The sequence below is a fragment of the Haliaeetus albicilla genome, chromosome 10 (genome assembly GCF_947461875.1).
Source record: "Haliaeetus albicilla chromosome 10, bHalAlb1.1, whole genome shotgun sequence".
NCBI lineage: Eukaryota > Metazoa > Chordata > Aves > Accipitriformes > Accipitridae > Haliaeetus > Haliaeetus albicilla.
Genome location: NC_091492.1, coordinates 10,723,669 through 10,750,599, shown reverse-complemented (window position 1 = coordinate 10,750,599; position 26,931 = coordinate 10,723,669). Strand labels below are relative to the sequence as shown.

Here is a 26,931-nt window from a genome sequence, read left to right as displayed (position 1 = left end):
CCGCCTCCTCCCGGCCGCCCTCAGGGCGACCCTGGAGGCCGCCCGAGCTCGCCCCGCCGCGCCCGCTCTCCGCCCAGCGGGCCCGTTCCGCTCCTCGCCCGCCGGAGAGCACTCCCGCCACGGCCGCCGGGCGGGCCGGGCCGCCCCAGCGCCCCCCGCCGCCACCGCCGAGCGCCCGCCTCCGCGCCCGGTGCGGCGGCGAACGGCGTCCGGGCTCCTTCCGCCCCGCCGGCGGCGCCCGCCCGGCAGCCGAGGCGGGGGAGGGCCTGAGCGGCGGCGGCCGCCATGGTGGGCCCGGGCCCGGGCGGCGGGGCGCCGCTGGAGAACGCCAACCCGCTCGTCTACCGCCGCTCGGGGGAGCGGCCGGTGACGGCGCGGGAGGAGGACGACGAGCTGCCCGACTCCATCGACGACCGGGAGATCTTCGATATCCTTGCCGGGAAGGAAGGGCGGGCGGGGGGGGGGCCGGGGCCGCTGGGGCGGCGGCGGCGCTGCGCTGCGCTTTCCTTGACCCGGCACATCTCATTCGCTCCATTAACGACCCCGAGCACCCCCTCACCCTGGAGGAGCTGAATGTCGTCGAGCAAGTGCGAGTGAAAGTGAGGCCCCCGCTAAGACGGGCCTGTCGCCCGGGGCTGCCGCGGCCGCCGTCGGGGCGGCCGCTCGGTAACCGCGTGCTGTGCTGCAGGGCAGGGCTGCCGCTGCCCTCCGACTGACGTTAAAAGAGGCTTATTACAGCGGTCTGCTGCAGCTAAACGTAGTGTTTTAAAATGTCAGCGAAAAAAAACCGTAAGCGGCCAAGTGCAGCTTCAGGCTGCATTTCACAAAAAACGCCGCCAGCTAGCGCGGGGTAGAGCCGGTGAGTTTTGTACATGCAGAGTGTTTGGTTTTCAACAGGTGAATGACGCGGAAAGCACGGTGGCAGTGGAGTTCACTCCCACCATTCCTCACTGCAGCATGGCGACATTGATCGGCCTCTCCATAAAAGTAAAATTGATCCGATCTCTGCCCGAGAGATTTAAGGTGAGTAATCAGATCGCTCCGGAAAGCAAAAGAGGGGGATTGGGTTTGAAAAGGGACACACACACCAAAAAAAGGCAAGAAAATAAGCTAACCAACTTACAGTGAAAAAAACCGAGAGCTTTTTTCATGTCATGGGTGGTGTAAACACTCAGGGAACCAGAGAGGGCAGTGGACTAAAATACGGATGCAGAATTACGGTTCTGTGACAGTCATGTCAGGCACAAGCGGGGCTGTGGAGCGAAGTTACCCGCAGTGCTCTGCGGCATGGGAGGAAGAGAGGTTGGTGCCTCAACCTCTCTCTGAAGGAGGCTTAAGCAGATGGGAATGCAGAATATTTTGTGATTTTAGACTTATTTTATTCTGCTCTATACAGTAACTGGTATTGGCAAGAATGTTTTCTTCCCTCTTATTGTCTTATTTTCATTATGAAAGAATTTGAACTTTAGCTTCCAATGTTTTGCTGACTTGTCGCCTTTTTCTTTTGTGATGCTTTTTAAGCTGGATGTTCATATAACACCAGGAACACATGCTTCTGAGCATGCAGGTAAGGTTTCTAGTGCTCTGATGTGTGGTGGTTATTATTTTTTTTAATCTTGAAAATTAAGAGAGGAGAGAGATTCCCACACCTGCAGAACATCTGTTTAGTATCTGGGACTTTATGGGCGTCAGCTTCTGGGGGGTGTTACAGAACAGGAATGTGTAATAATGACATTTAGATATGTTCTGTGCTGTAGTTTAAACATCTCCTCGGGCAACCTGTGCTCTCAACTAGTCATTGATTTGCCTGGGTTATGGAGGACTCAGAAAATGGGGAGAGGCTGGGGGGAAATTTCTTCTTCTGCTACACCTACACACACGTAGTTCCCTGCTGCTGAATCATAAACAGCTTGCTGGTTTAACTTGTGATCACATGCTAGCTTTGACTTTAGACTGCAACTCTGGAGTGTACGTAGCATCTGCAGAATTACTAGTCTACCTGAGTACCATAGCAACAGTCTGATTGTGTGTCTCAACCTAAAATGCTTTAAAAAAGACATTGTATACGATTGTTTTGACCGGTTTCTTGTGGTGTTTTTTTTCTGCACAGTTAATAAACAGCTTGCTGATAAAGAACGTGTAGCAGCTGCTTTGGAAAACTCTCACTTACTGGAAGTGGTGAATCAGTGTTTGTCCGCTCGATCATAATTGCCTGATGAGGAAATTGTTGGTATTCTGCTGTGTAAACTAATTTTGTATATAAGTGGTGATGCTAGTGTTACACTATACATATATCTATGAGCAAAATAAAATTACTTGGATTTTCTTAAAGAAATGTTTCATTACTCCTACAAAAACTAGTATGTGGGAAATTAGCTTACAGGCAGCTACAAAAATATTATGAAAATTGACTTTTAAATGTTATTAGTCATCGCATAGGTAGGATTTTTCTTTACAAAGATGTGTTTCAAGCTGGTTTTAACTGGTTTCTCACTATCCAAAATTAGTTATAAACTGCATTTTAGAAGTGGATTTTGCACACTGGACTTCACAAGTACACCAAGCTAATTGGCAGTTAAAATCTTTACATTCGTATGACTTTTTTGGGCTGCTAATATAATTTTAGCTTCAGACATCAAAAAGTGTGTAAGTTTATGTGTGCAAAGTTGTAACACATTTTAGCAGTAAGTGTAAACACTTCTAAAGCATCTGCCTGGTTTTTATTATATTAACTTGGATTAGCCAAATATGGAGGGCTCTTTAGACCTGTATAAAACATGATTTATTTTTAACTACTCATTACTTGTGGTAGGAAATACAGTATCTTTGAGGTAGGGTTTTTTTTCCATGCACCTGCTGCAATACAGGAGAGAGTTGTTCATAGTTTTCAGTACGAACAGTCCAGCTACCCTCTGCTGAAAGACTCTCCTGGCAAAGTTTGACAGCTAAATGACAAGTTTTGCTTTAAACGTATTGAGATTTAATAATGATACCTAGCCTATGCTTCTGATCCGGGAAATGTGGCATTTACTAAACTATTGTGTTTGGCAGAAATTGACAAGAGAAAAATTCATTAAGATAGAATTCCAGAATTAATTTGAACTTTTGTAAAAGATGTTTCTAATCGTGGACCACATGGGAAAAAAACAACCTGCCAAAGAAATCCTATCAGGTATTTTGGTGCTTGCACACATGTGACATTACCTTCATTGTCATCAGTTATCTAGAGAGTAACTAATACACTTTTTTAAAAGTAGATTGTGCTCACCTGTTTGATGGTAATGGTTTATATTTCAGTAGTATTTACTCTTGGAGTAGTCCAGTCTAGTCTGTGTTGAGCAGCTGAGGAAACTGAGGCAGTGGTGATCCATGTGTGACATCTAAAGTCACATAGCAAAATAGGACAGAAACAAATCCATATCTTCCCATTTCAGAAATGAGGCACCCAGTTTCGACAGGGCTTCTACAGAAAGCCAACACTACAGCAGCCTTAATCTGCTTATTTGGCTTAGCATCCTTTGAATGATCAACGCTTGCTTGGATGTATGAATGAAACTGTAAATAAACACAATATTTATGTAGTATTAATATTGGGAAAGGAGCAGAATGACCCAGTTGTTAATACTATCTTTCCTCTCTGCCTCTCTTGCTGAATCACTGAACTGATTAGTTCTGACATTGCCAACGTTTGCACCACAAATGAAACTTCAACCATGGCAATGCATACAGGCAGCTCACAGGCAACACGCTTGGCTGGTTTGATTTTGTTTTCTGGTTGGTTTTTTTTTATAGAAAATGAATTTTGCCCTCACAGATTTTGGGGAAGAAAGGAATGCGAATATGTGCCGGGGGAAAACAGAAGGATGACTAAGCTGCCAACAGATTGCTTCAACCTGCACTCCAAATAGAGGAGGAATCAGTAAATTATGCATTGTTGAATCTCTTTGCTTGGCTTTCACTGCTACATAATAATTGTGTTAAATAATTTATTGGGATGTTGGCACTTGCCTCATGAAGCACATTGTACACAGTAACCCTGGGGGTGCGCTTTGCACCATTCACCTTTTCAGAGAAGCAACAGTATGGGGTTAGATTGTTTAAATTTATAGTATATAGTTGGGGGATGACTTTTCAGTAAAGGGACTCCGTTGTGGGATATCAAAGGAAAGGTCTGACTTCTGCTGCTTAGGGATGGAGAATTCTATTACTTTAGATCTGGTGTGTTTCTTTAAGTGATATGGATATTGTATTAATGAGATGATAGAAACAACAGTAAGGACAAACCACAGTTACTTTGCTGAAGATGACAGGTCCTCCTGTACAGGCTCCCTCAGCTTGGATACTTGCTGAATGATAACATACCGGCAGTTCTAGCAAAAATCTTCCGTTCCCTGGTTTTAATGATTGTTAGCTGGCTCCTGCTGTATGGAGATAAAGTGGGAGAACACCACCTTGATTTGTTACAAATATTTCTTTTCAGACTTCTATTTTTCCAAAGCGCTACCCCTAAATTTAGCCTCTGGAATGCTTTGTATTAGGACGCATTCCATCAGAAACTATGACCCTTGAGAGCAGCTGTGTTGAATACAAACAGCCTCATTCAATTCCAGGAGAAATGCCAGAAGCAGACATCTGTTTTGCATTCCTAGGCTCTGGGCAGAGCCTTCCAGGGGTGGCTGAATGGCATTCACTACTCTCAATCTGCAAACACTGCAACAGGAGCTCCCTAGGGCAACTGGCTGTGTTGTGCACTAGAGTAACCTGCCATGTGTTTGAGCCCACAGACCAACAGAGTTTGTGCATCTCGGGTTCCACCACACTGCACATACTTGGGCCTGCCCGTGCAGTCCTGCTCCCTGGGAGGAAGCAGACTTCTTCCCAGCTGCTCCCGTACTGTCATTGCTGCCTAGTACCAGCAATCTGAAACTTTTGAAGACTGTTCATCCCCCACTTTCGTGAGTGGGAGGAAAGCAGCTCAGCAGCTTTGTATCCCAAAGATGCAACTGAACTGTCCATGAAATAACTAACTTCACAATTCATGGCAATATTTCTTGTGCTTCTTGGGTGGAGCAATGTGTACCACACACTGGGAACTGTTAGTGAAAAAAAGTTCTTTCAGTCTTCTGGCCATGCTTAAGATTGATGTGTTTACGTCAATAAAGTGCTTTGATAAAGATCTCCCTCTGTGGCTTTGATTTATAAACTACATGTTTTACAATGTTGGTTTTTTTATAGCTGTTAAAAACATTTCCCTTTAGCCTGTCAAGCAGACAACTATACCACTTTCACTTCCTTTACAAAATGCACTGTTTGGCATAAATACAGACTGAAAAAGTGGCAGAGTCAACTTTTTTCTCTAAACAAAAGAAAAGTTTATAGCAAAATCTTTCAAATGTTACTATGGAAAGGTAAGTATCAGCAAAGAGAATAAATCCAGGGGAAGTTGAGGCTATTACCTGTGTGTTTAAGTCTGCTGGTACATCTCGCAACCATTCGCCAGCAACATTTAATAGAAAGCCCATAAAACTTCATTCATTCCACAAAACGCTAAAAATACACAACGTTTTTACAAAACGTACAAATAGCAGAGAGCCTTTATTTTGTTCAACACACTTCAGTAGTTGCAGAAAACACACTATCACATTCTGTAACCTTCTTACGTATTTCTTATTATCAATTGATGCATTTCTTCTTTCACGTCCTACCTGTAAAGAGCTTTTGCGTCCTGTGGTAGGTTATCTCCATTCTTTTGTGGATCAGCCCTGTCTGCAGTGATAAAAACATCCTGGCTGGTTGGTTGGATGGTTGGAAACGCTGCTCTCCCAGCTTCATTCCACACACTCATCAATGTCGCTGAGCAACTTGCCAGTTGTCTTATCAGTTTTGTTGCTTTTCAGCATCTTGTTGCGGCACATGCAAGTTTCAGATGCCAAGGCTGTCCTCTTTAGTACAGGAGTTAAAACAGGCTCTGGTTCCTGCCATTAGCTCAGCTCCCAGCACTGGACTGGAAGGAGAGAACAGGGCAGAAGTTAATTTCCAGCAAGTCTGTGGAACAAATATAACATGGGGAATGGGGAGCAGCTGCTGCCTGGGAGTTTTGGAAAGGCACAGGAGGAGAAAGAGAAGGAAATGGCAAGGGTGTACAACACCTCGCTGTGCTGCTGCTAGCCTCGGTCTGTGGCAGCATGGAGAAAAGGGAGCTTCTACAGCGCTGGAAGCCTTGTCCTCCAAACTGCAGGGGAAATAAATGAGCTCCCATTACCTTATGCTGGACATCTCCCACCCCTCTGGTTTCCTCATTCCCTACAAGCTGGCTGCTGAAGGAGAGATTCCCACGTGGGGGCTGTAGCCAAGGCATGGCCACAGCGTGGCCCCCCCTCTGCCCTCTCTTGCTTGTTACTCAGCCCGTCCTATTAGTGCCCTTGCGCTGCTGCAGGTAACAAGAAAAGCTTTGCTGTCCCACTGCAGTTAAGTCATAAACAGCAGGAGGAGACAGGAGGATCAGGAGAACAAGTATGTACATAAAACTAATGCTTTAAGTTGATGAAGGGAGATGCACACCTTGCCAGATTGTAAGTGCAGTGGCCAGAGTGTGGGCAGCAGCTGGGTCCACGCTGAGCCAAGCGGGAAGACCCGAGTGACTGGCAAGTCATCACTGCCAAACTCCCTCTGCTGGATGTGATCGTCCCCATTATTTTGGTGTAACTTTGAGATGATGGTTTATCACAGCACTTTTTTTCCTAATCTACCCAAATTAGTTTCATCTGGATTCCCATCAGATGTGTCACACGTGGCTTTGATCAAAATAACAGTAGATTGTCAGGATCTTGCTTACCCCCAGGATACCTGGCAGCTTGATTTCTCTACCCTTTTGCTAATGGAAGAGCTGGTACATGCTCTGTCTAAGGATTATGAAGGTATCTAAGCAGCAATACTTCTTATTTCCCTTGCAAAGTGACAAATAAATCATCCATGTAGTCTGAAATGCTTGCAGAGAAAAACAATAAATGTCAATAGATTCCATTTTTTTCCCCCTAACAAACAGTTTGAATAGAACAAAACTAGTTTTATTACTGAAAATCAGAAAATAGTTTCATTAACACTGCAGCCAACTTTTTTAAAAACCCAATTACTTTTGAGGTAGACAGAAAATCATGATTAGGAATGAGTCACATAAATTGTTTCTCTTCAAATTGGTACTGACTTATTTTCACAACAATGCATTTTAGACACTGTTTTTTGAAACAGAAGTCAATAATGTAAAGAGCCTGTCAAATTCTACTTTATTAATGATTCTTACTAATGACAAAATTGACTAAGAGCTTGAAACAGGAGCTGTTATTTAAACAATTTCCTCCCCTTCCCCTTCAAACTCACCATTCTGGGTCTGATCTTGCAAAGTCAGAGCTTTAATTGAGGTTATACTCTGGATTATATTTTTAGCATAGAAGTGATAAAGTCTTGTCACATTTATTTTTGTCAGTAAGAAGAATATTGGGCCATTCCTAGTAAAACAACTGAGAGTTAATTTATTTTTTCAAACAAAAAGTAAACATTGTATCAGCTTTAATCTCAGTCATAACTGCCTTACTTTAAATGCGTACGCCATTTGTGTGTACACATTTGAGTTCATCTGTAGTCTAAGCACTGAACTCCACAGGAGATGTACTTATGCAGTTACCAAGTCATATAATTAATAGTTTTCTGCGTTTTATGGATGAGTAAATAAACACTATAGCTTAGATGCAAATTGTATACACATCAGTTAATATATCATACTAGTTTAGCACTTGCAGGAACTTTGCTATGAATGTTATGAAGACGGTGTACCTTCCTCTGACATTTTACTGTGATCTGGTCTTCATCCTCTTAAAAGTTGCTTTCACTGACTACAAATAAATTGTGTCTTTTTTTGGCTTGCGTGCCTAACTGGGCAATCCCTGCTTCGCCACGAGGAATGACAAGATGAAAGAGACAACGTGGTATGAATCGTGCCTTGGTCCAGCTGGGAAGAATGGAAGCCATCCCACAGAACAGGCTCTGAAATACACAAATAAAATAACATGCCAAAGAGAGGAAATACATACAGGAAAGCTGCCAAGACTGTGACATAATATCTCTGATTAGCTACATTCAGGTCCCTACCAGAAAAAACATTTGCCACAGAAACTGCAATGCCCAGAACGTGCTCTCTCAAACACAGACGACTTGAGAGGGACTGCCCTGCTCCAGGACAGGCGTCCTCCCTGGTGCCCACAGGTCTCCTGCCAGCGCCGTGCACGGTCCGTCCCAGCCACGCAGGCTGCCCTGCTGCACCCGGGCTGGGAAACAAAATTCGAAAGCTTTGCAAGTTAAAGACGTTTTTGCACGTACAGACAAATTGTCACATTAGCAAGATGTAGAAAAGGGAATATAGGAGAAATGGGAAAGAGGGGATAGCTGAAATCATGAGCTGAGGTCGTGAATCCCGGTGCGGCTCAGGGGCTGATAACGGCACCCCCGCAGATGGGGCTATGATTTCTCACGGGTCAGTGGCTGTCCTGAGACCTGGCCAGCACAAATCCGGATGAGAAACAAGGGAAGATGTCTTCATCCAGCATCTCAGAGCTCCTGCTGCCTCTCAAGGCTGGAAAGAGTCCCTCCAAAGCCCAGAAGCTGGCCTGGCACCTCCGTCATCCTCTGTTTGTTGGGTTCATCACCCTCATCCAGGGAACCAAGGCATCGATGCCTACGCTGTACCTGCTAGATCACATCAGCTTGACAGCTTGCACTTAACCAAATCCCTTCACAAGCATAAAATCAGTGTTCACCATTCACAACAGCTCTGTCCCTACATATAGTGATGGACCGTACATATAACAGGATGTCTTTGCCACTCATGAAATCTCCTTTTTAAAGCTGACACGGTTTCAGCTGAACTGAGATACAATTTATTTCAGCTGACTTGGTAATTATCGAAGCATTCCATTTTAATTAGGATGATGGTTAATGAAATCTGCCATGAAGTCGTTTGTGCGTTTTAGTCTTTGTAAAAAACCTTAAAAATATGTAATAGATATAGAGAAATAAATTGGAACAGTATACGATGCATTGTTATTTTCTGTCACAGCTCATCAAGGAAGCCTATACATCGATATGACTTGACAGTGACAGGATGACAGACTAATTTCTCCTGTGAACCATTTTCTTCTTATAAGGCAAAAAAAGCACTGCATCTGTATGAGATCATCTAGAAAAGTCCTCCTTTCTGAAAAATACTATATTCTTTTTTGTTGCCTAGCTACAAGCTGTTGTTACCTTAGAAGGCTGTAGATTCATCTGAATGATTCTGGTGGTGCTGATGTGCTTGAGCAGAGGAGTAATGCAGATATATAACCCTTTCTTTCGTAAAGATTATGAAAGAAAGGGGTGAGTATGAAAAGAAAGAGCCTTTGCAGAAAAGCAATTCGCTGTATTCATCATATTCTTTTTGACATTAATTGTTGAATAAAGACCATTTCCCCCCACAGAGCTGGGTGCATGAGCAGGCAGTGAAATCACAGGCTTGATGCTTTTGACGTGAGAGTCTGATGCTAAGGAAGCGTTTGCCTGGTTCATGTTAATTACTGCTATGAGTAAGTGTAGAGAAGGGAAACGACTGTCAAGGCCTGATTCTGATCTCATTTTCAAAACTGTAAATGAGAAAACGCCGTGAAATGCAACCAGTTTGCTGAATTTCACTACCATCAGACACTGGGATGATCACCGAGTCCTTCTTTAAATATAAGTAGCTTTGATGATTTGGAAAATTAAGAAAGTCCACTTAAAATGCCTAAGGCCCAAAGATTTACATTGTAATGTGCCTGTCAAAGAAACCTCTGACAGGGAACTCTGCCCTCACACAGGAGACATGCAGAGATGGCGAGCTGAGCAATAATTGCCTGGCACTCCCCCAGCGTGATCAGCAGCTCAGCATGCCGCTGCCTCGCCAAAGATTTTAGTATTCTGGTATTCACTAGATGTGGGGAAGTTGCTTGCGGGAGGAATAAGATGAACGGGGAAATAAAGTTATTTCTTACCTGCTTCACTGTAACTGGTTTGGGTGTAGAATGTCCTTGATATCTGTCAAGATTTTGCAGTTTTATCTTTAGGACTGAGAGACTTTCAGCACTGGAGTTTTGATTCAGCTTTTTCTGGTTAGGGCTGGCTTTGAAATTAAGATCTGCATTTGCTTTCATAAAATAATATTTTTCAAGTCTACTGTTTATAACCCTCTTTTTATATGGAACACACTTCACACCATTCTATTACCTCAGTCTATGCTTGTGCTTGCTCTCTGTATTTTATCATGAGCCTAGATCCTGATAATTTTATATTTTTTGGAGACAAAGTGGTAGATAAATGAAGGATATCATGATTATCATAATTATTACATTCTTTCTCAAGAATAAAATCAGAAAGAACTTTGACAATTTAAAGTGAAAATAAGAAAGTTTATTTGATTCTAGTATAATTCTACAGTAAGAATTTTGAAAGTCTTCATCAGAATATCTTGTATAGCAGCAGAGACAAAGCAGGAAATGAGACATTTAAAAGAAGCAGAGATGCCTATTACTGCTGTGATGCAAATGTGGAATTTGCCAAACTCAGCACATTCCAACTGGATAAATTCTGCGTTTCTCCTGGAACAGATGATAATCTCTCTCACATCCAAATTCCTACACACTTTACATGAACGATTCCATGACATCACTCACCACAAGAAAAGACACCATAAATTCTGCACTGGGTTATAAAGAAGTGTAAAAGCCTTTCTAATTCAAATTCATAAGTCTTGACTGTGAGTTTTTGTCCCTGGTTCAAGCTTTCATTTGCTGAGATGAAAGAGAAATGGAGTTTTCCCCACAAGGGAAACAAGATCAGACTTTATCACCTAAAGCAAAAGGGCAGCTATGTTTTAATTCTGGTCCCCACCAGTCCCCACCAGGAGTCTTATATACGGTGCTTATAAGAGATTCTAAGCATAATAAATGCACATTTGGACACAAAAATAAAGTTCTCTGTATACGAAAAGATAGATTACAAAATCCTTGTCCTTTTTTCTTATCTAGTGCACAGAAGAGGGCAGCACAGTTAAAGTTTCACTTTATATTACCACAAAGATAAATTGTGTTTCTGTCTTACGTCCTTCCCTCAGTGACAGATCAACATGACTCTGCGCTGGAAGCGAGCTGGCCATTTCCTCCGAGGACCAGCGGTCTGCTCCTACTTGTGGGTTTTCACTGCAAGGAGACTTTTCCTTGTTCACCTGTCATATTCATGGAAATATCTACAATATGATGACTTTACCCAGATTTTCAGATCCCATATCCCCAGATCTTCTTTCCTGTGATAGCTCTGTAATGTGTTGAAATGTAAGCAATGCTTTGTCACTGGCACAATCTGCTGTACTCCCGGCACTCTCGCTGGAATTTCTTGCTACAGAGAATTTTTCCCTTACAACTATACTTTCCTTCTGCAGTACTATGTGGAAGAAGCCTGCTAACAGGCAACTTTTGAAGACATTGTCCTGCAGGCATATGGAAGAAATGGGCCCTGTGGGTTACCAAGGGCAGCTTTAGGCTGTTTTCTACCCCAATTTCCTGCCTATTAAATGCTTAGTTCCTCAATAAAAGAGAGTTACAGCAGGTCCATGAAAATGTTACTCAGTGCTCAGCTGACAGTGTAAACAGATGCTAGGAATTCTTAGGGTTAACAAAGAAAGCAGAAAACATCACTGTCCACTGTTGAAGTCCATGGGCACATGCAGTTTGAATAATCTGTGTTTCTAATCTGTGTGCTTCTTGTGCCCTAACTTCTAAAAAGGTGTATTAGAAAAGATACAGAGAAGGGCAAGCAGGAATTGTGTTTATACAAGGAGTGACTGAATACTCTAGGTTCCTCAGCCAAGAGAGATAATTACTGCAGAAAGCTATAAAATCATTACATGTATGAAGATGATATGAGGAAAATCTCATTCTCTGCTTCAAAATACAATAAATGAGAGTGCTGCAGGATATAAAAAATCTACATGGGTTAAAAAGCAATTAGAAAAATATGCAGAAAAAACACATCAAGGCCCTCTGAACAGAAGGAATACTTTTAGCCCGGTGGTTGTATGGGGGGAGTTTTAATTGCGTTTATCATGTTCTTACTGTCCATTCTTCTTTAGATGTCTGCTACTGATGGCTGCTGGAAACTGGCTGTAAGTTGAGTCTGACCCAGGACAGCTCCTTTAATTTGTTATTGTAAATAGATGCATTCCTCTTGCCAAGAGCTATTGCTGGTAAACAATAAATCTCACATTTGCAATTTGCTTACTTACCACTATGTACCTCTTAGTAAGACAGACAGCCATTTACTTTGCCCACTCCTTAAACCAACTGTCTGTTGCAATCTGTAAATTCAGAAACCTTTTCATGGTATCAGACTTCTAGACATTTCTTGTAAAGGGCCTCTGAAATCCACCCTAAGGAGTATACATCCCACAGGAATTGTAACAGGATATTTAGCATTCCACTCATGGATGGATGATGTATGTCACACACATTGGCCATGACAGGCTTAATACTGAAAAAGAGGAATTAGGGGTGATTAAAGAAAATAATTATGGAAATATCTTAGGTCATGTTCTGATTTTACTCCAAACTTGAAATGCAATAGGAGCAAACAGCTGATCACACACAGTATGTGCTAATGAGTCCGTTCCGCGGTGACTGACGAAACTAAGGGGGTATCCAAACTCTGATTCTTGTAGCAGGGTATAGCACAAGTGGTTACCGTGTCAGTATGAAGTAAACTTGAATCTGAAAAACTAAAAATCAGTGCAAATTTGAAGCTAGACTGAGACAGAATGCTTTTCCCAAATATATTCTAACAGGATAGTTTACTCATAGTGTGGTGCACTCTGTGAAAAAGAAGTGGGGGAACTGCACAGGCAACAATGAAATTAGATATGCCACTTGTGCAACTTCTTTTTTCAGAGCAATGATTCACCTGGTTCAGTTGGGCATGAGGTTATCTAGTAGTGGAAGTTTCTGAGCTTACTCAAAGCAGTGAGAAATTCAGAGCAGCAGGAAGATGAACCACATTTCCAGCTATTCTTATCACAAGTTATTTTTTGCACTCTTTTGCAAGAGTTTCAGAAAGACAGGCCTTTGCTTTATGTAACAAGCAAAGGACTTAAAGTGTACCTATTTTATCATTTTCTACCTGAAGAATGCAAAGACTACTATATTCTTTTGCAGTGCCTATCAGTGACCTTTAGAATTGCTGGTCTGGAGCTGAGAGGAAGCACAGTAGCCATGAGAGGAACCAATTTGTGATTAATTTTGTAGATATAATAATGGATTTAGTTAGGTTTCTGCTTGCATTTCCCCCTGGGCACTCTATGTGAACTTTCTAAGCTATGTTGATTTCTATTGATTCCAAAGCTCGTGTTTTGTTGCAGCCCCAATTCCTGGCTACCACTACTCAATCAAAAATATTACCTGTCATTAAATGCAAGAGTAATTATGAGAAAAAGCATGACTCCTTGGCTGAAGGGGTGTGCCGCCCTCCCTTGGCAATGTCCAAATGTAGGTTCAGCATGAATGCAGTATTTATCAGGCTTTCCGACAAAGGAGTTAGTGCTAAGGCTGAAAGCTCCACCATTGCTACAGTTACTCGTACAGGTCAAACTGTAGCTTACTTTTACATCTTTATATATGAACTGCAAGATAATACAATATACAGTATGCTACACACGAAAAGCTCTATATGTATCTGCATACAACCCACAAACTGAACAGGTTAAGTCCGTATCTGTTCAGCACACAGTCATCTGTGATTTTAAGGGTGATGGTGAGGAAAACTTGACACCACATTTGCACTATATACTACTTTTTGTAGGATAAGGAAAAAAGGTTGGGTTGGCTCTTTTTTTTCATTTCCCTGTACCTCTCTTTCTGTCTTGCTTAGGTTAAAAAACCTAACGCATTTCCTACTGCTGCCTCTGTCTCTTCTCCCACTGGCCTGTGTCTGTCAGTTCTGTAATTAAAATAATAATAAATGCTGCTATTTCTTTTATAGTCCAGGTATTTGGGCGGTAGCCAGACTCATGCTTCTGCAGAAGTAATGCTTCATAGAACTTGGCAAGAACAGACCTTTGTGGATATCTCTGCATTTTGTATAGAAATAACTTCACCCACATAATGGCTGATTAATTAGATTTGAGGAGTGCAGATGAGTTGAAAAGTGAGGAGAGGAGAAACCCATGACTTCCAGCATAGAGCCACACTGAGAACAATACTTCCTCCCAAACCTCACTGCTGCTAATCCAGTTTTTGGGCTGTTCAAAATATTTCTATTATTCCTAATCAAACGTGAAACAATTCAAATGTAAGACAGCAGAAAAAACAAAAACTGGAAGTCAGTGATAATATTAATTTGATGTAAAAAATATAAATACTATTTATAATATGGCATTTCACCTTGAACAAACACTGATGAGGTAGAATCACATATAGTTAATTCAACCTCCAAAATTCTGCTTTTTTATCTGAAAATTCAAAGGGGAGGACGTTAGGTGTTAGGTTATACATGATTAGTTATCACTGCACCCCCTGCAAAATCTGTGCTTGTCATTTAGACCGTGAAATGCACTCTGCACCTAATATAGCATAAAGAAACGCCAGGCACAAGCTTTATTACCCCGGGAATAAATAACTGGAAAAACAGGATCGGACTGCATGTTTTACATTTTCCATATGATGAAAAGTACTCAGGCCAAGAGAGTGCACTAGAAATAAACACTGACACTTCTCAAAAGCTAGAGAAAAACTGAAAGGGAAAAAAAGAGAGAAAGAATAAGAAAGGAATGAGATAACAGAAAAAGAGAAACGAGATATACTACAACAGTAAAATACAAAGTCACCTTAAGTGAAAAGCATATGAAATAAGGAAAATTAAAATCATGAAGATGAAATGAAAATGAAAAAAAAAAAGTAATCCCTTTTTAGAGAGCTTTGTGCTCAGTTCCACACAATACAGGACATCAGTGTTCCTTTCCTCCTAAGTCTCAGATCAAATTCTTCCATGAGAACCACAGGACACACACCACAGATGCTGGGCAGCCAAGCAAAAGTGAAGTTTTTGGATTGATTCACAAATGGGACGTTACAGTGGCTCCACCAGGATTCCAGAATAACCTGATAATTAGGATGTAGTTGACTGGGGTCTCTGAAACCAAAAATGACCCTGTGCTCCTGGCCTCAGCGGAATTTGCTTGTTACTTGTGTTTAAGCTGTATCTCCTCATGCAGCGAGGATCTGGGTTAGACAGCAGCCCCTGGGCTGCAGCTCTGCTGCTGGTTATATGACACAGCCATTGCAGGGGACGGGCACCTGAATTGCTCAGGAGCCACCTGTGACTCCAGAACCGCAGATGGTACCACTGCTACTGTGATAACCCTGATTCAGAGCACTTACAACCTGCCATGGAGGCTGGAGTGGACTTTTACCTTCAACATTGATAGACTCTAGGTCTGGCTCTATGTAAAATCTAACAAAATTATAAAATCTCCCATTTCCATTTCAATACATAGGAATGGTATATTAGGCTTACTAAATATATCAAGTCTACAGTATGTGTCTGAAGCACTCATTTAATTAAAACAAACCCCAGACCAGTAGAAGCTAGAACAATAGAAAATAAGAGTAGAAAAGCAAGACGTGAAAATCCCTTTTAAATAGAAACAAATTACAGTTAATGTATCTGTTAGAAGCACAGTCACATAGAAATGGAAATGGAGGCAGGTGAGAAAGGAGATGGTCTAAAATCCTTCAAAGAAACTAAAAGATCAGCATTTCAAGCCTGTGGTCCTATATGCACCCCACTGAAATCAGCAGATGCCATGGTAGTGTATGCATGAATATATAGCAATAATTAACAGCAAACAGAATTACATGCTATGTGAAAAATCACGTTATGTGTCCAAAGTGATTAACCTGAATTATCTGTTAATTCCTCCCAACTTCACAAAACAGCTGGACCTACTGAGATCAAAGGAGATAAGCCAGCTACATGACCCCTGTGATCTTCCCCTCTCTCTGGTTCCAGGCACAAATCCTGCGGTGGATGGGAACAGACTTAATTGCCTTGGCGCTCCTCTGTGCTACTTGTACTTACCCCTCTAGGAATAAGTGAAGCCCCGGGGACCTAATCCAAGGCCATCTCACTTTCCGTTAAAGGACAACTTACAGAACCCAGTGCCAGATCCCGAGTAGTATTCTGTAACCATGGTGGTATTCTATAGCCATTAATTCATTAATTGTGCCTGGGTTCTGGCACGAAACAAGTATTTGCCACAGAGTCCTGAATTTTCTGTATGATTTCTATTAGGATTTATTTTATTTTCAGTCACTTTTCCTGCTGAAACACTGTTCTCTCAAAGTTTTTATTTAGCACTTTTACATATACCTTTCCTGTTATTTTTTGGCTAGTGAGGGGTCTATCTTGCATTTACATAATTAAAATATTCATAATTCTCATCAGCAAAAGACCTGGAATAAAATATGGCTTCTTTAAGTCCTGTCAGTGAAACTCCCATTTTTAGTTTTGTTCCAGTCAATAGTGCTATATGTGGCACAAAAGTGGCACTGTGTCTTCGGTTCTGATGCTTCTCAGATGTCCCTTCTTTCACACAGAAAAGAATTAAAAATACCCCCACTTTATTTGTCAACTCCTAAAGCTTGACCCTGACACACGGTAAAGGCATGCAAGAAAGACTGGTCCAAAAGACTTATAAACCCACTCAGAATATTTCCAGGTGAGAATGTTAAGCAGAAACATTCAAACTTTTAAAAAGTTAACTGAAGACAAACTATTTCTGGAAGTGTCTTTACATAATTAACTGTATATAAATACAGATAAATCAAGATGGTTTGGCAAATTCCAGTTTATCCAAGTTAAGTAATCATGGTGTACTTCAAATGCTAACCAGAATTTATTTAAATATGATTTAAAATGCTAACCAGAGGTTTATAATTCAGTTCAGTTAACTGAAGCACGCACTGCGTTTCACCACCAAACTCTGACTATTTAAACTGACAAGGCTATTTTGGTTGCTATTTTGTGAGACAGGCAGAGAGAACTTGCTGCAAGCACTTGGTGATCTTTAACTGCCACATTAACACTTCAAACTGCAGTTATCAGGGCAAAGGGGCCAAAACTACCCCAAGAGCACGGACTGGAAAATTATAATTGGCTCGTGAAAATAACAGAACATTCACTCACTTAATTTCATGGGAAAAAATACCCGTTCCCTGAGGTCAGTCCCTTCAAAGTATTTTTCTTGTTTATCATCGTTGCAGTTAAGAAGCCGGAGAAGTTTAACATGTTATAAGAAAAAAGATGCTTCTGAGCCAGTATGCTGTATTTTATTGGCTATGCAACCCCACAGCCCAATCCCACAGATCCTTTTCTTTCCCTTACTTTATTCTCTACATCTCTACATCCATTCTCTCCATCATTTCCATCACCTCCCTACCTCTTGCCTTCTTAGTCTTGTTTCTGCAGCTGATTTGTAAACCCTTAAAACTTTCACGAATTTGGTGGCAACTGTCCCTACGCAGAGTCATAGGGATTTTCCCATACTGATCAGGCTGTAATCTTTTGGGACGAGGAGCCAGAGTTATTTTGGCTAGAAAATGCCTAACATGTTTCGGTTGCTAAGTAAACAACAAACTGTATCCGTGATGCTTGGGTGAGCCATTCAGAATACCAGTATAGTTATCTGGTTAGTCCTTTCTTCACCTGATCACACGGTAATGACTGTGCCACTTAGGAGATAAGACTTTCACTGTCTCACTTTGCTGCTCAGGTGAAATCAAGAGAAGAATTTGACCTTTATGTTTCAGCGTGGCCTCCTGAACCGTTAACACCGCATGTGGACGCACGGGCAAGCTTACTGTGTAAGCGCAACACCTAGCACAGTGCTTTTCTCATAACCCACTCCGGAACATGAAGTAAAGCGAGCACGGAGCGATGCAGATCTGGCAAATCCGCAGATGTTTTCCCCAGCCCCGCTGCAGACACGGCACTCCACCTGACCTCCCGGGCAATGCCCCCGAGCCTAACACGCCGAGGAGACCCATCCGCATACACCACGCGCCCTCTCACGCAGGGCCGCAAGTGGGAAAAAAGCGACATACCTCGGCAAACGCCGCCTGCCGTTCCACCCGGGGGAGCACGGGGCAAGAAAAGCACCCCGGCCCGGGCCGCAGCAGGGACGCGGGGCGGACCCCTCCCGCCCGACGGCGCAGCCCCTCGCTCCCCACACGTAACGGTATTTCCCACTGAAACGCTCCGCGTCCCTCCCCACGGCCCCGGCCCCGGCGGCTTCTCCGCGCCGACGGGGGGGGAGCCCCGCCGCCGCCCCCGTCGCTGCCGCCAGCGGACCGGGCCGTGCCGGGCCGTGCCGTGCCGTGCCGGGCCGGGCCGTGCCGGGCCGTGCCGGGGCTCCCCGCCCCCGCCGAGCGGAGCGGAGCGGAGCGGAGCCGCCGTGGGCGGACGGCGCTGCCCACGGCCGCGCTGGCAGGGCGCCGGGAGGCGCGCGTCACGGCGGGGAGGGGAGGGGAGGGCCGGGCTGGCGGAGCCATAAATAGGGGCGAGGAGCGAGGTGGCGGCAGCACTCGCTGAGGGAGCTCCGGCGGCGGCGGCACGGGCCATTAACGGCGGGGACTCCCTCCCTCCCTCACTGCTGCCCTCCCTCCCTCCGCGGAGCGCCCCGAGGTAAGCGCTGCTCCGCGGACGGCGCGGCGGGGCTCGCCCGTCCTGTGGCGGCCGGGGCCGGGGCCGGGGCCGGGGCCGGGGCCGGGTCGCTGCAGGGGCGGCGGGTGCTGACGGCTCTTGTCTCCCCTCCGGCCGCAGCCCGGCGCCCCCATGACTCTGAACCGCGGCGACAAGCTGCGCTACCTGGACAAGCGGCGCGGCAGCATGCCCTTCTCCGTGCACCAGCACCTGCACCGGCGAAGCATGCCGGTGGACGAGCGGGACCTGCGGGCCGCCCTGCCGCAGGGCGAGCTCTCCGGCCTGGTGCGCTGCACCTCGTACAGCCCCGGCGAGGCGCACCGGGAGAGCTGGGCCTCCGACTCCTCCGACTCCGTCATCTCCTCGGGCAGCGACTCCGACAGCAACCTCTACAAGGTGATCCTGCTGGGCGAGCACGGCGTCGGCAAGACCAGCCTGGCCCGCATCTTCGGCGGCGTGGAGGACTGCGCGGACGCGGAGGAGGCCGGTGAGGGCGCGGGGCAGCGCGGCGGGGGGCGGCGGACTCCCGGTGCCGGCGGGCGGCGGACTCCCGGTGCCGGCGGGCGGCGGACCGCCGGAGCGCGGCCGCGCCTCCCCGGGCGTCCCCCTGCGGCCACCCTCTCTCCCAGGCGGCCGGCCGGGACGGAGAAGAATAACTGCATTTTCTGAACTTTTTTTCCCGTAGGAAATACGTACGACAGGTCAATTATAGTTGACGGAGAAGAAGCATCTCTCGTGGTGTTCGATATATGGGAGCAGGTACTTGCAGACTTAAGATACTGTTTCTTCACGGCTCGCTCAGTGGTTCGCTCTCAAACTAGAAATGGAACAACTACGTCTGCCCAATTTCTTCGATCAGATCAGTAACGTTAAAAAAGTGACATTAAAAAATCAGAGTGCATCCTGCCTTCGTTCGCCTCTGCGATTAATTTCTTGTAGCTAGGCAGGCAATTTAAAAACCTGGATGGGGCTGGAGCGCGAATCCCTTAATGCTTTGAATAAGCAGCAGCTTACATGAGCAGCCCAGGGAATTACTGCAAAACTAGAGATTCACAATCTGATCAGTGCAGACCTGGTATTATTTCTGGAAACAAGAGAATTTTGGTTTTTAATGTGTTTTAAATAACAAAATCGTTAAAAAAAATGGGGAGGTTGGCTTACTTCTACTGACTCTTCATAATAAAGCTAAGAAAAATACCTTTAATGTGCTTACAGTAACTAAATCATTAATCAGTGCTGAATAGATTTTTCAGTACAATAAATCTATTTCTTGCTGTTTCTTCTAGGATGACAGCCAATGGCTTCAGAACCACTGTATGAAAATGGGAGATGCCTATATTATTGTATATTCAGTCACAGACAAAGTTAGTTTTGAAAAGGCCTCTGAGCTAAGAATCCAGCTAAGAAGAGCAAGGCAAACAGAAGACATTCCTATTATTCTTGTGGGCAATAAAAGCGACCTGGTCAGGTCTCGGGAAGTCTCAGTTGACGGTAAGAGACACTATTAATTTATACAGTAATGTCTAAATTAGTAGCAAAGGCTATGGAGGATCATGGCCAATAGAAATGGTCTGGGTTTGATGCAGAAAAATGTATGATTTGAGGCACACCGGAGAAATCAAGCCAGCTGGTTCATGCTGAGGGACTTGGTGCCGCAGAAAACAGTGGAGATGGTGGTGGGGGAAGATTTGTGACTGCGCAATGCTCTGAACTGTAGTACAAGAGAAAAAAATGCATCAGAGCTGCAGCTTTAGCATACTGTTTTGTGTGGGATTCATTTCTGGTCAGTATTAACTGAAGGGGTTTAATTATATGTTATGTGTGCAGCAGCACTTGCTAGTCTCAAGATTTGATAGCTCAAGGTATGCTTTTTAAGGGACAGGAGTGCCACATCATAGAACCCAGGCAGCCTTTGAAAAGGGTGATTCCATACAGCCTGTACAATCTTCTTTATTTTGGAAGCGATTCCATCACATTTGAGTTGAGCTTGTGGGACCAGGCTCACACAACTTGAAGTCTTTTTGTATATGTTCTCCAGTTGTGATCAGTGAGAATTTTCTTAGCTAGTTCCAGCTAGCATTTCAGTAACTAGAGCATGGTAACCACTGCCAACACCACAGTATTAATTTAACTTATTTAAACATTTGGTGGTTTTGTTTTTTTTGTCTTTTGGTTGTTTGTGGTTTTTGTTGTTTTTTTTTTTTTAACTGGGAAGAATACTCTGAAATATCAGTGCCTTGATGATGATGAACCATCTTTTGCTGTCTGGTTTTGCCATGTTCCCTGTGTTAAATGCCTGCACAGGGAATTCACTGGAGTTCATCAGGAGATTATCACTTTTTTCAGGCTGGTGGCAGTGCATGGTTGACCTGTCGAGCCGTGAGATCAGTACTTTGCTCAGGTTTACAACTTTGCTATTATTTACCACAAGTTGAACATGGAAATTTGCACTGCAGCAATGTTGCAGAGTTACGTGCTTATGTCTGGAACATTGAGCATCTTGCATTTTGAATGCAGTCCTAGTCAAATCCAATGGTGTGCAACTTCATGACCTCTAGTCATCTGTTCAATGACTTGACCTTGTGGACTGTGTCAGCTTCATTTGTAGCTAGCATGGAAAATTCTCACTTATTACAGCAGGACAGAGGTGCGTAACTGCTCAACAACTTCCAGGAGAAATAAAAAACATTTCTTTCTGTACCTCACACTGTTTTCTATCAAACAGCAAGCATGCATCTAAGTCCATCTCCTATATCAGCTTTCTCTCTTAAATAATACTGGGATGGTCTGCCTAGAGGACTATTGTTGCCTTATATTCAGTATTATTGGTCAACCGAGATTTCTGACCATACCCCAGTAAAACCAAGAAGAGTAAGGGGCAAAACCATGAGTGCAAATTTGGACTTTCCTACCATGTAGTAAAGCTCTTCTGTTGCGTTGAAGGCACTTTCCTTACTCAAAGTCAATTTTTGTTTCATTTTTCTGCCAGTATATATGAAGAGAAGATGTCCCTCTCCACTCATCTCACTTTTTCTGTTTCCATACAGAGGGACGAGCCTGTGCCGTTGTGTTTGACTGCAAATTCATCGAGACCTCAGCTGCTCTTCATCATAATGTCAAGGACCTGTTTGAAGGTATTGTTCGGCAAATTAGACTTCGCAAAGACAGTAAAGAAGACAATGCTAGGAGAATGGCCAACACAAAAAGAAGAGAAAGCATAGGCAAAAAGGCAAAGCGATTCCTTGGGAAAATTGTGGCAAAGAACAATAAGAAGATGGCTTTCAAAGCAAAATCAAAGTCTTGCCATGACTTATCTGTGCTTTAGAAGCTTTCAGCAAGGCCAGATGTTGCACGTGGGTGATGAACTAGCATTTGACTGTTACGAGAAGTGTATAGATGATCCTCACGGTGATAACAAGAATGACTTATCAGTTGAGACTCTTGTTAATGCCTTAAGGTGTGCAAGCAAGTCCGGAAGTTACACTACAATGATAAATGATTCATTTAATTTGATTTCATTTTCTTTGAAATCATTCAAATGATTTCATTTCATTGATAAATGGTTTAAGTTTCAATGTGTGCGAGTAAATGAACTAACTTTAAGTAAGTGGCTTGACATGCCCACATTTTCACTGTGTACATATGTTATATATCCTCTTGTCCTGTGGATACCAGAGATGCAAAGATAAGAAAGGTTGATGATAAGTATCACCATAGACTTGTTTTGTTTGCAGAGCAAAATTTAAACTTGTACGCAGGCTCGTACATTCTTTTTAGTATAAAGCAAGCAATGATAAATCTTTTTAAACTGAAATGGGGGGGGTAGAACCACATTAGAATGGGAGAAAACAAATTATATATATATAGTTAAATACAGAACAGATATCATTTTATGAAGTTAATTTGCACTTCCATTAACCGTTATTCAATTAATTTGTTACTTGTTTACATGCAGATTTTATAATAAAGTATTATTTCCTGTTATAGTAAACTGTGCTTTTCTCATAGTATGGATAAAGAATGAGAGCGCAGTATTTTTATACTGACCTTTTTTCACTGTACAAAATGTTATACACAGACTATGCAGATTTACACATGATAAAGTTCTGGAACAAGATGAATCAGCAATATCCTGTGTCCTTTTCTTTAATAGACAATTTCTTTAAGAAGTAAACCCTTCTTTTACGAATGCTCTACTTCAACAGCACATATTAGGAAGGGGTGCCTTGACCCTTCATATTATTGTTCATCTTCAGCCTGGTTCTCATCAGCTCTGGCAGGAACAGGCCTCTGTATAATGCCTTTAGTTAGATAGATGTCTTGTGTCTATACTGATAAATTGAAGCCTGCAATGTTCTACTTTTTAAATCCTCTCATGGCTTGAAGGTCTTGTGTTACAGCCAATAAGCGAATGTGGGGGTTTGGTTTTTATTTTGTTTTGCTATTTTTCTTTTCTGGGAGCAGTATAATTTTCTAATCTGCTCACAAGCCTGTAGATACCTTCCAGTGGTTTCAAGAAGTTCAAAGCAGTCTGGCAAGACTGTTTGAAAGAGTTGTAGACTTCAGTTGTAGTGTATGGTGGCCTTCAGTGCTGTTAAAGTTTTCATGTTCATTTTATTGTGTTATAATTAATGGGTTTCCATGACTTTTCCCTATTTGCTGTTCATGAAGTTAAAAAGCAATCATGTCTCAGTGAAAAACTTGGACTTAACTGCATTTGCTTTATAAATTCCTCTTCATAGGATACATTCTCTTTAAATTAATCCATAAACTCATTTCTCAAAAAAACCCAGTAAAACATATGCTCCTCTGTCTCTTTCTACTGTCCCTGCCCGAGTCTAGTTCTTTAAAGAAATTGTTCCAGCTGCCTGGGAGCTCCGTTTGTCCGTGATTTTATAGGGACTGAGCTTTCCCATACAGCAAGCAAATTGCATCAGCTGTTATACCTTACATTGAGCTTCACTGAGCTCAAACAACCAACTCTCCATTGGGTTAGCCCAGTGCTTGGGCACTCAGCAGGGAACAGTTAGTACTGGGGGAAGTCACATCTGATTCGTGTAGGTAATGCTCTGTAGAGTTAGTGTCTTTTGATGGGCTGCTGGTGGACCTAACTGGTTAGATGCACAGTTTAGCATATGTTGCTGGCAGCCAGTCACATTTCTTATGAAGAAGGGTGTTTACTTTGTGTCTTGAGTGAAGTCTAAAGTGAATAATTCTGTCCTGCTGCCAAAACTCACATTTACCTGACAATATGTTTTAACTGGATTTGGCTTTTTTTCACTAGCCTTGCTTCCTGCCAAACTACTACCACTGCAAAGTCTAACCACTGTCAGAGTATGGCACCAGGCATCTGTTTACATGGAAGCTTTTAACTGTCAACACCAAAGCAATTGCTCTAGTCCTGAAAACTCGACAGCAAGTGTCCAAATTCACGTGCATAAATTTGGCGCATACCTATTCACAGACATGCTAAAGTTACTGACAAAACTACATGGTGTTCCCTCTATGTTTGCAAAGCTTCTGTCTTTTGGTTGCCCTGTGCTTTCAGAATGACCAGGAGAGAACTGACATGTTTGATTGACTTGCAAGATTTAATTCTGTCCATAATAAATAGAAGGAATGGGATGCAAACCCAGAATTCAAGGTGTGGCATTTCACAGAGTGCAAAATGTTACAAAGATGTGTCACTCTTAAGGCTGCAACATAACTGCAGCTGCAAAGCCTCTTCAAGGTCATGGTTAACAGCTGTGCATTTTGCATGCTCTGACCTACAAATCAGATGTTTTACTGTGTTCATGAATTCAAAGGTTAGGTCTGGACAACTCTTAAGCCTAAAATATTTCTGAGATGCTCTAGCGCGTTGCTAGAGGTTCATATGTTGAAAATAATTTGCATTCTGAAAGTATGTCATATAGGACACTGTGAGACAATAAACTGTGAATCACTCTAAAGAAACTTGAGCTAATCTAGAATGTATTCTATCAGTTAATATTGTACAATAAAATACTTATTCAAATCCTCATTATACTAATTTTTTAATTCATTTGTTTCTACAGGGATTAGTATAATTCAGCCATGGTTCATGAAAAGGGGGAGGGTTTGTTGTTACTGCAGCTCTGACAATAACCTGCTGTAGACCAAGATCATACTCTATGCTATAGAAGTATTACCATGAATACTATTTTGCAGACATTTTGTAGCTCCTGGAAGATTCTCCACTGAGAAAAAATTCATTTCTTGGATGTGATTTAGTGACATTTCCAAGCAGACTTTTTGGAAGTATACATGCAACACCAGCTAGAAGTCAGTAACAGGCACCTAACTGACAAATGCCTCTAAAAATCAACCTTCTTCAAATGGTTATTTGTAACTTCAAGCATTTGAAAGTCATCTGTAGGTTTTTGTAATTTGAGATGTTTTATTGGTATGGATACTCAGATTCTTGTCACTAATGGGGTGAGTCTATGTCATGTGAAAAGTAGAGAGTCCCAGACAGCAGTATTTTCTCTAATTATTACCGAGTATAACAGAGTGTAAGGGGTAACAGTGGTATGAGTTTTCTTATTTTTTTGCCAATGTACATCAGTTTTAATTTGGAGGGACAGTTCACACAGTCATTTAATCTTTACTGCCTTTGCTGCTGCCAGCTGAAGTTCCTATTAGTGCTAATTGTGGTGGTGGATTTTGTGTTGGCACAAATCCATTTGGAACAGCTAGTTATTAGCAACTACAGTGGAAGGACATTGCCTTTTGTAGTGACACATATGTTAGGTAAACAAATCAAAGCCTCCTCTGCTTGCTATTGCTAAACTAGCTCCTGTAAATTCCTCACCATATGAAAAATGTGAAGAAAATGGTTCCTCCATCTGCCAAAACCACAAAGCATAAAGTCATGTCACATAAATATAGACGAAATGTTAACTGCCGGGGGAAGACTTAGCATCACCAAAAATGTAGTTTTACTCAGATGTATTTTCTCAAAATAGGACTAGAAAAAACAGGGCATGATCTACATAGTAACATTGCATAACATCACTGTTCTTTACTGAAAAGGAAAGTATAGTGAGTTGACAGTGATTAAGAATCCAGTGTGTAATAAAAGATTGCTAAGATGTAGTCTAAATAAAAAGTGGGGTAATACTTATATTATGCTGAAATTTGCTTTAGTACTCCGAATTTTATTCAGAGACAATGTACAGATTTAATTGTGTGTACATCACAGACACCTCACTGAATCTGCAGTTGCAAAGGTGATGTCTGTCAGTTCCAGAACCACCACTTAATTTATAATTTGCCACATGATCTCTAGCATTATAATGGACAATTTCACTCCCTCTTTGCATAAAGGAACATCTGAACTCCAATATTATTGAAGTTATTAATTTCTAGAAATTGAAATAGTAAATTATGTCAATTTACTCCTTGTGCTCTATGACATGGATGTTGAACAGAGAAGTAAAAGATAAAAAGAGAGAACAAATGCCCATTGCTTGTCTGCAAATAAGATTTCTCTAACCTCCTGTTCAGAATCCAAGGGGGAACAACATTGTTTAACTTAAAAATGTACTAAAGCTTCTCGCACTAGAGGGTAGGAAGCAGGCTAAGAAATTTACTTCAACACAGAGTTCTTCACCAACAAAATAGTATTAACTGTGTACCACAAAAATTTTCTGGCCACTGGGTAAAATGGGCAGTGTGTGTTCTAAAGACTCTCCTCTCTCTTGTTCTCTTTTTTTCCCTGTATTTATAAGTAAGTGTGCTGTCTGAATGAATCGCTGAAAACCAATTAGGAGCCTACAGGTTTTTTCCTAATACTCCCATATTTATCACAGGAGCTGAAGAAAAGATTAATCTGAACTAAAATTTAGCAGATTCAGAGACTGAGATAAATAGAATATATTTGAAAAATATTAATTTTCTCACCCTCCTAAAAAAGCTTCTCTAAGGTCCAAAACAGGGGCTGGAGAAAGGACAGGATTTGGAGAGCAAGTGTTCCTGCTTAGAATAGTCTAGTCAGACCCCTAAAAATCTCCTCAGCTTGTTTCTGGCAGTACGTCCCACTTTTATCAGCCTCATTACACTAGCATAAATAATTACACTACTGTTAGGCTTGCAGTCCCATTG

At 42.6% G+C, this 26,931-nt stretch overlaps 2 protein-coding genes and 1 long non-coding RNA gene across 3 annotated transcripts; 2 read left to right on the top strand and 1 right to left on the bottom strand.

The window, feature by feature from the left end:
- The first annotated feature begins 118 nt into the window (after positions 1–118).
- Positions 119–5,176, top strand: CIAO2B (cytosolic iron-sulfur assembly component 2B). Its single transcript, XM_069793446.1, has 5 exons — positions 119–429; positions 522–599; positions 898–1,023; positions 1,522–1,567; positions 2,111–5,176. Exons 1-5 carry the CDS (start codon positions 286–288, stop codon positions 2,206–2,208), a joined length of 492 nt encoding a protein of 163 aa, XP_069649547.1. The 5' UTR covers positions 119–285; the 3' UTR covers positions 2,209–5,176.
- LOC138687247 (uncharacterized) lies at positions 4,293–18,440 on the bottom strand. The gene is made up of 4 exons (XR_011326486.1): positions 18,210–18,440; positions 7,831–8,040; positions 5,699–6,004; positions 4,293–4,418 (listed from the first exon to the last, which is right to left on the bottom strand). It is a non-coding gene; the product is annotated as an uncharacterized lncRNA (long non-coding RNA).
- A 208-nt stretch (positions 18,441–18,648) lies between these two features.
- RRAD (RRAD, Ras related glycolysis inhibitor and calcium channel regulator) lies at positions 18,649–22,935 on the top strand. The gene is made up of 5 exons (XM_069793442.1): positions 18,649–18,789; positions 18,928–19,294; positions 19,493–19,566; positions 20,094–20,298; positions 21,855–22,935. The coding sequence occupies exons 2-5, from the start codon at positions 18,940–18,942 to the stop codon at positions 22,130–22,132; spliced, it is 912 nt and encodes a 303-aa protein (XP_069649543.1). The 5' UTR covers positions 18,649–18,789; positions 18,928–18,939; the 3' UTR covers positions 22,133–22,935.
- Positions 22,936–26,931: the final 3,996 nt, after the last annotated feature.

Bases quoted from the DNA above. Each gene is read 5' to 3' on its own strand.
- CIAO2B (XM_069793446.1), top strand. From the start codon at position 286: ATGGTGGGCCCGGGCCCGGGCGGCGGGGCGCCGCTGGAGAACGCCAAC. The intron at 430-521 runs ATCCTTGCCGGG...GACCCGGCACAT, and splicing joins ACGACCGGGAGATCTTCGAT to CTCATTCGCTCCATTAACGA. The intron at 600-897 runs GTGAGGCCCCCG...GGTTTTCAACAG, and splicing joins TCGAGCAAGTGCGAGTGAAA to GTGAATGACGCGGAAAGCAC.
- RRAD (XM_069793442.1), top strand. From the start codon at position 18,940: ATGACTCTGAACCGCGGCGACAAGCTGCGCTACCTGGACAAGCGGCGC. The intron at 19,567-20,093 runs GTACTTGCAGAC...TGTTTCTTCTAG, and splicing joins TGTTCGATATATGGGAGCAG to GATGACAGCCAATGGCTTCA. The intron at 20,299-21,854 runs GTAAGAGACACT...GTTTCCATACAG, and splicing joins TCGGGAAGTCTCAGTTGACG to AGGGACGAGCCTGTGCCGTT.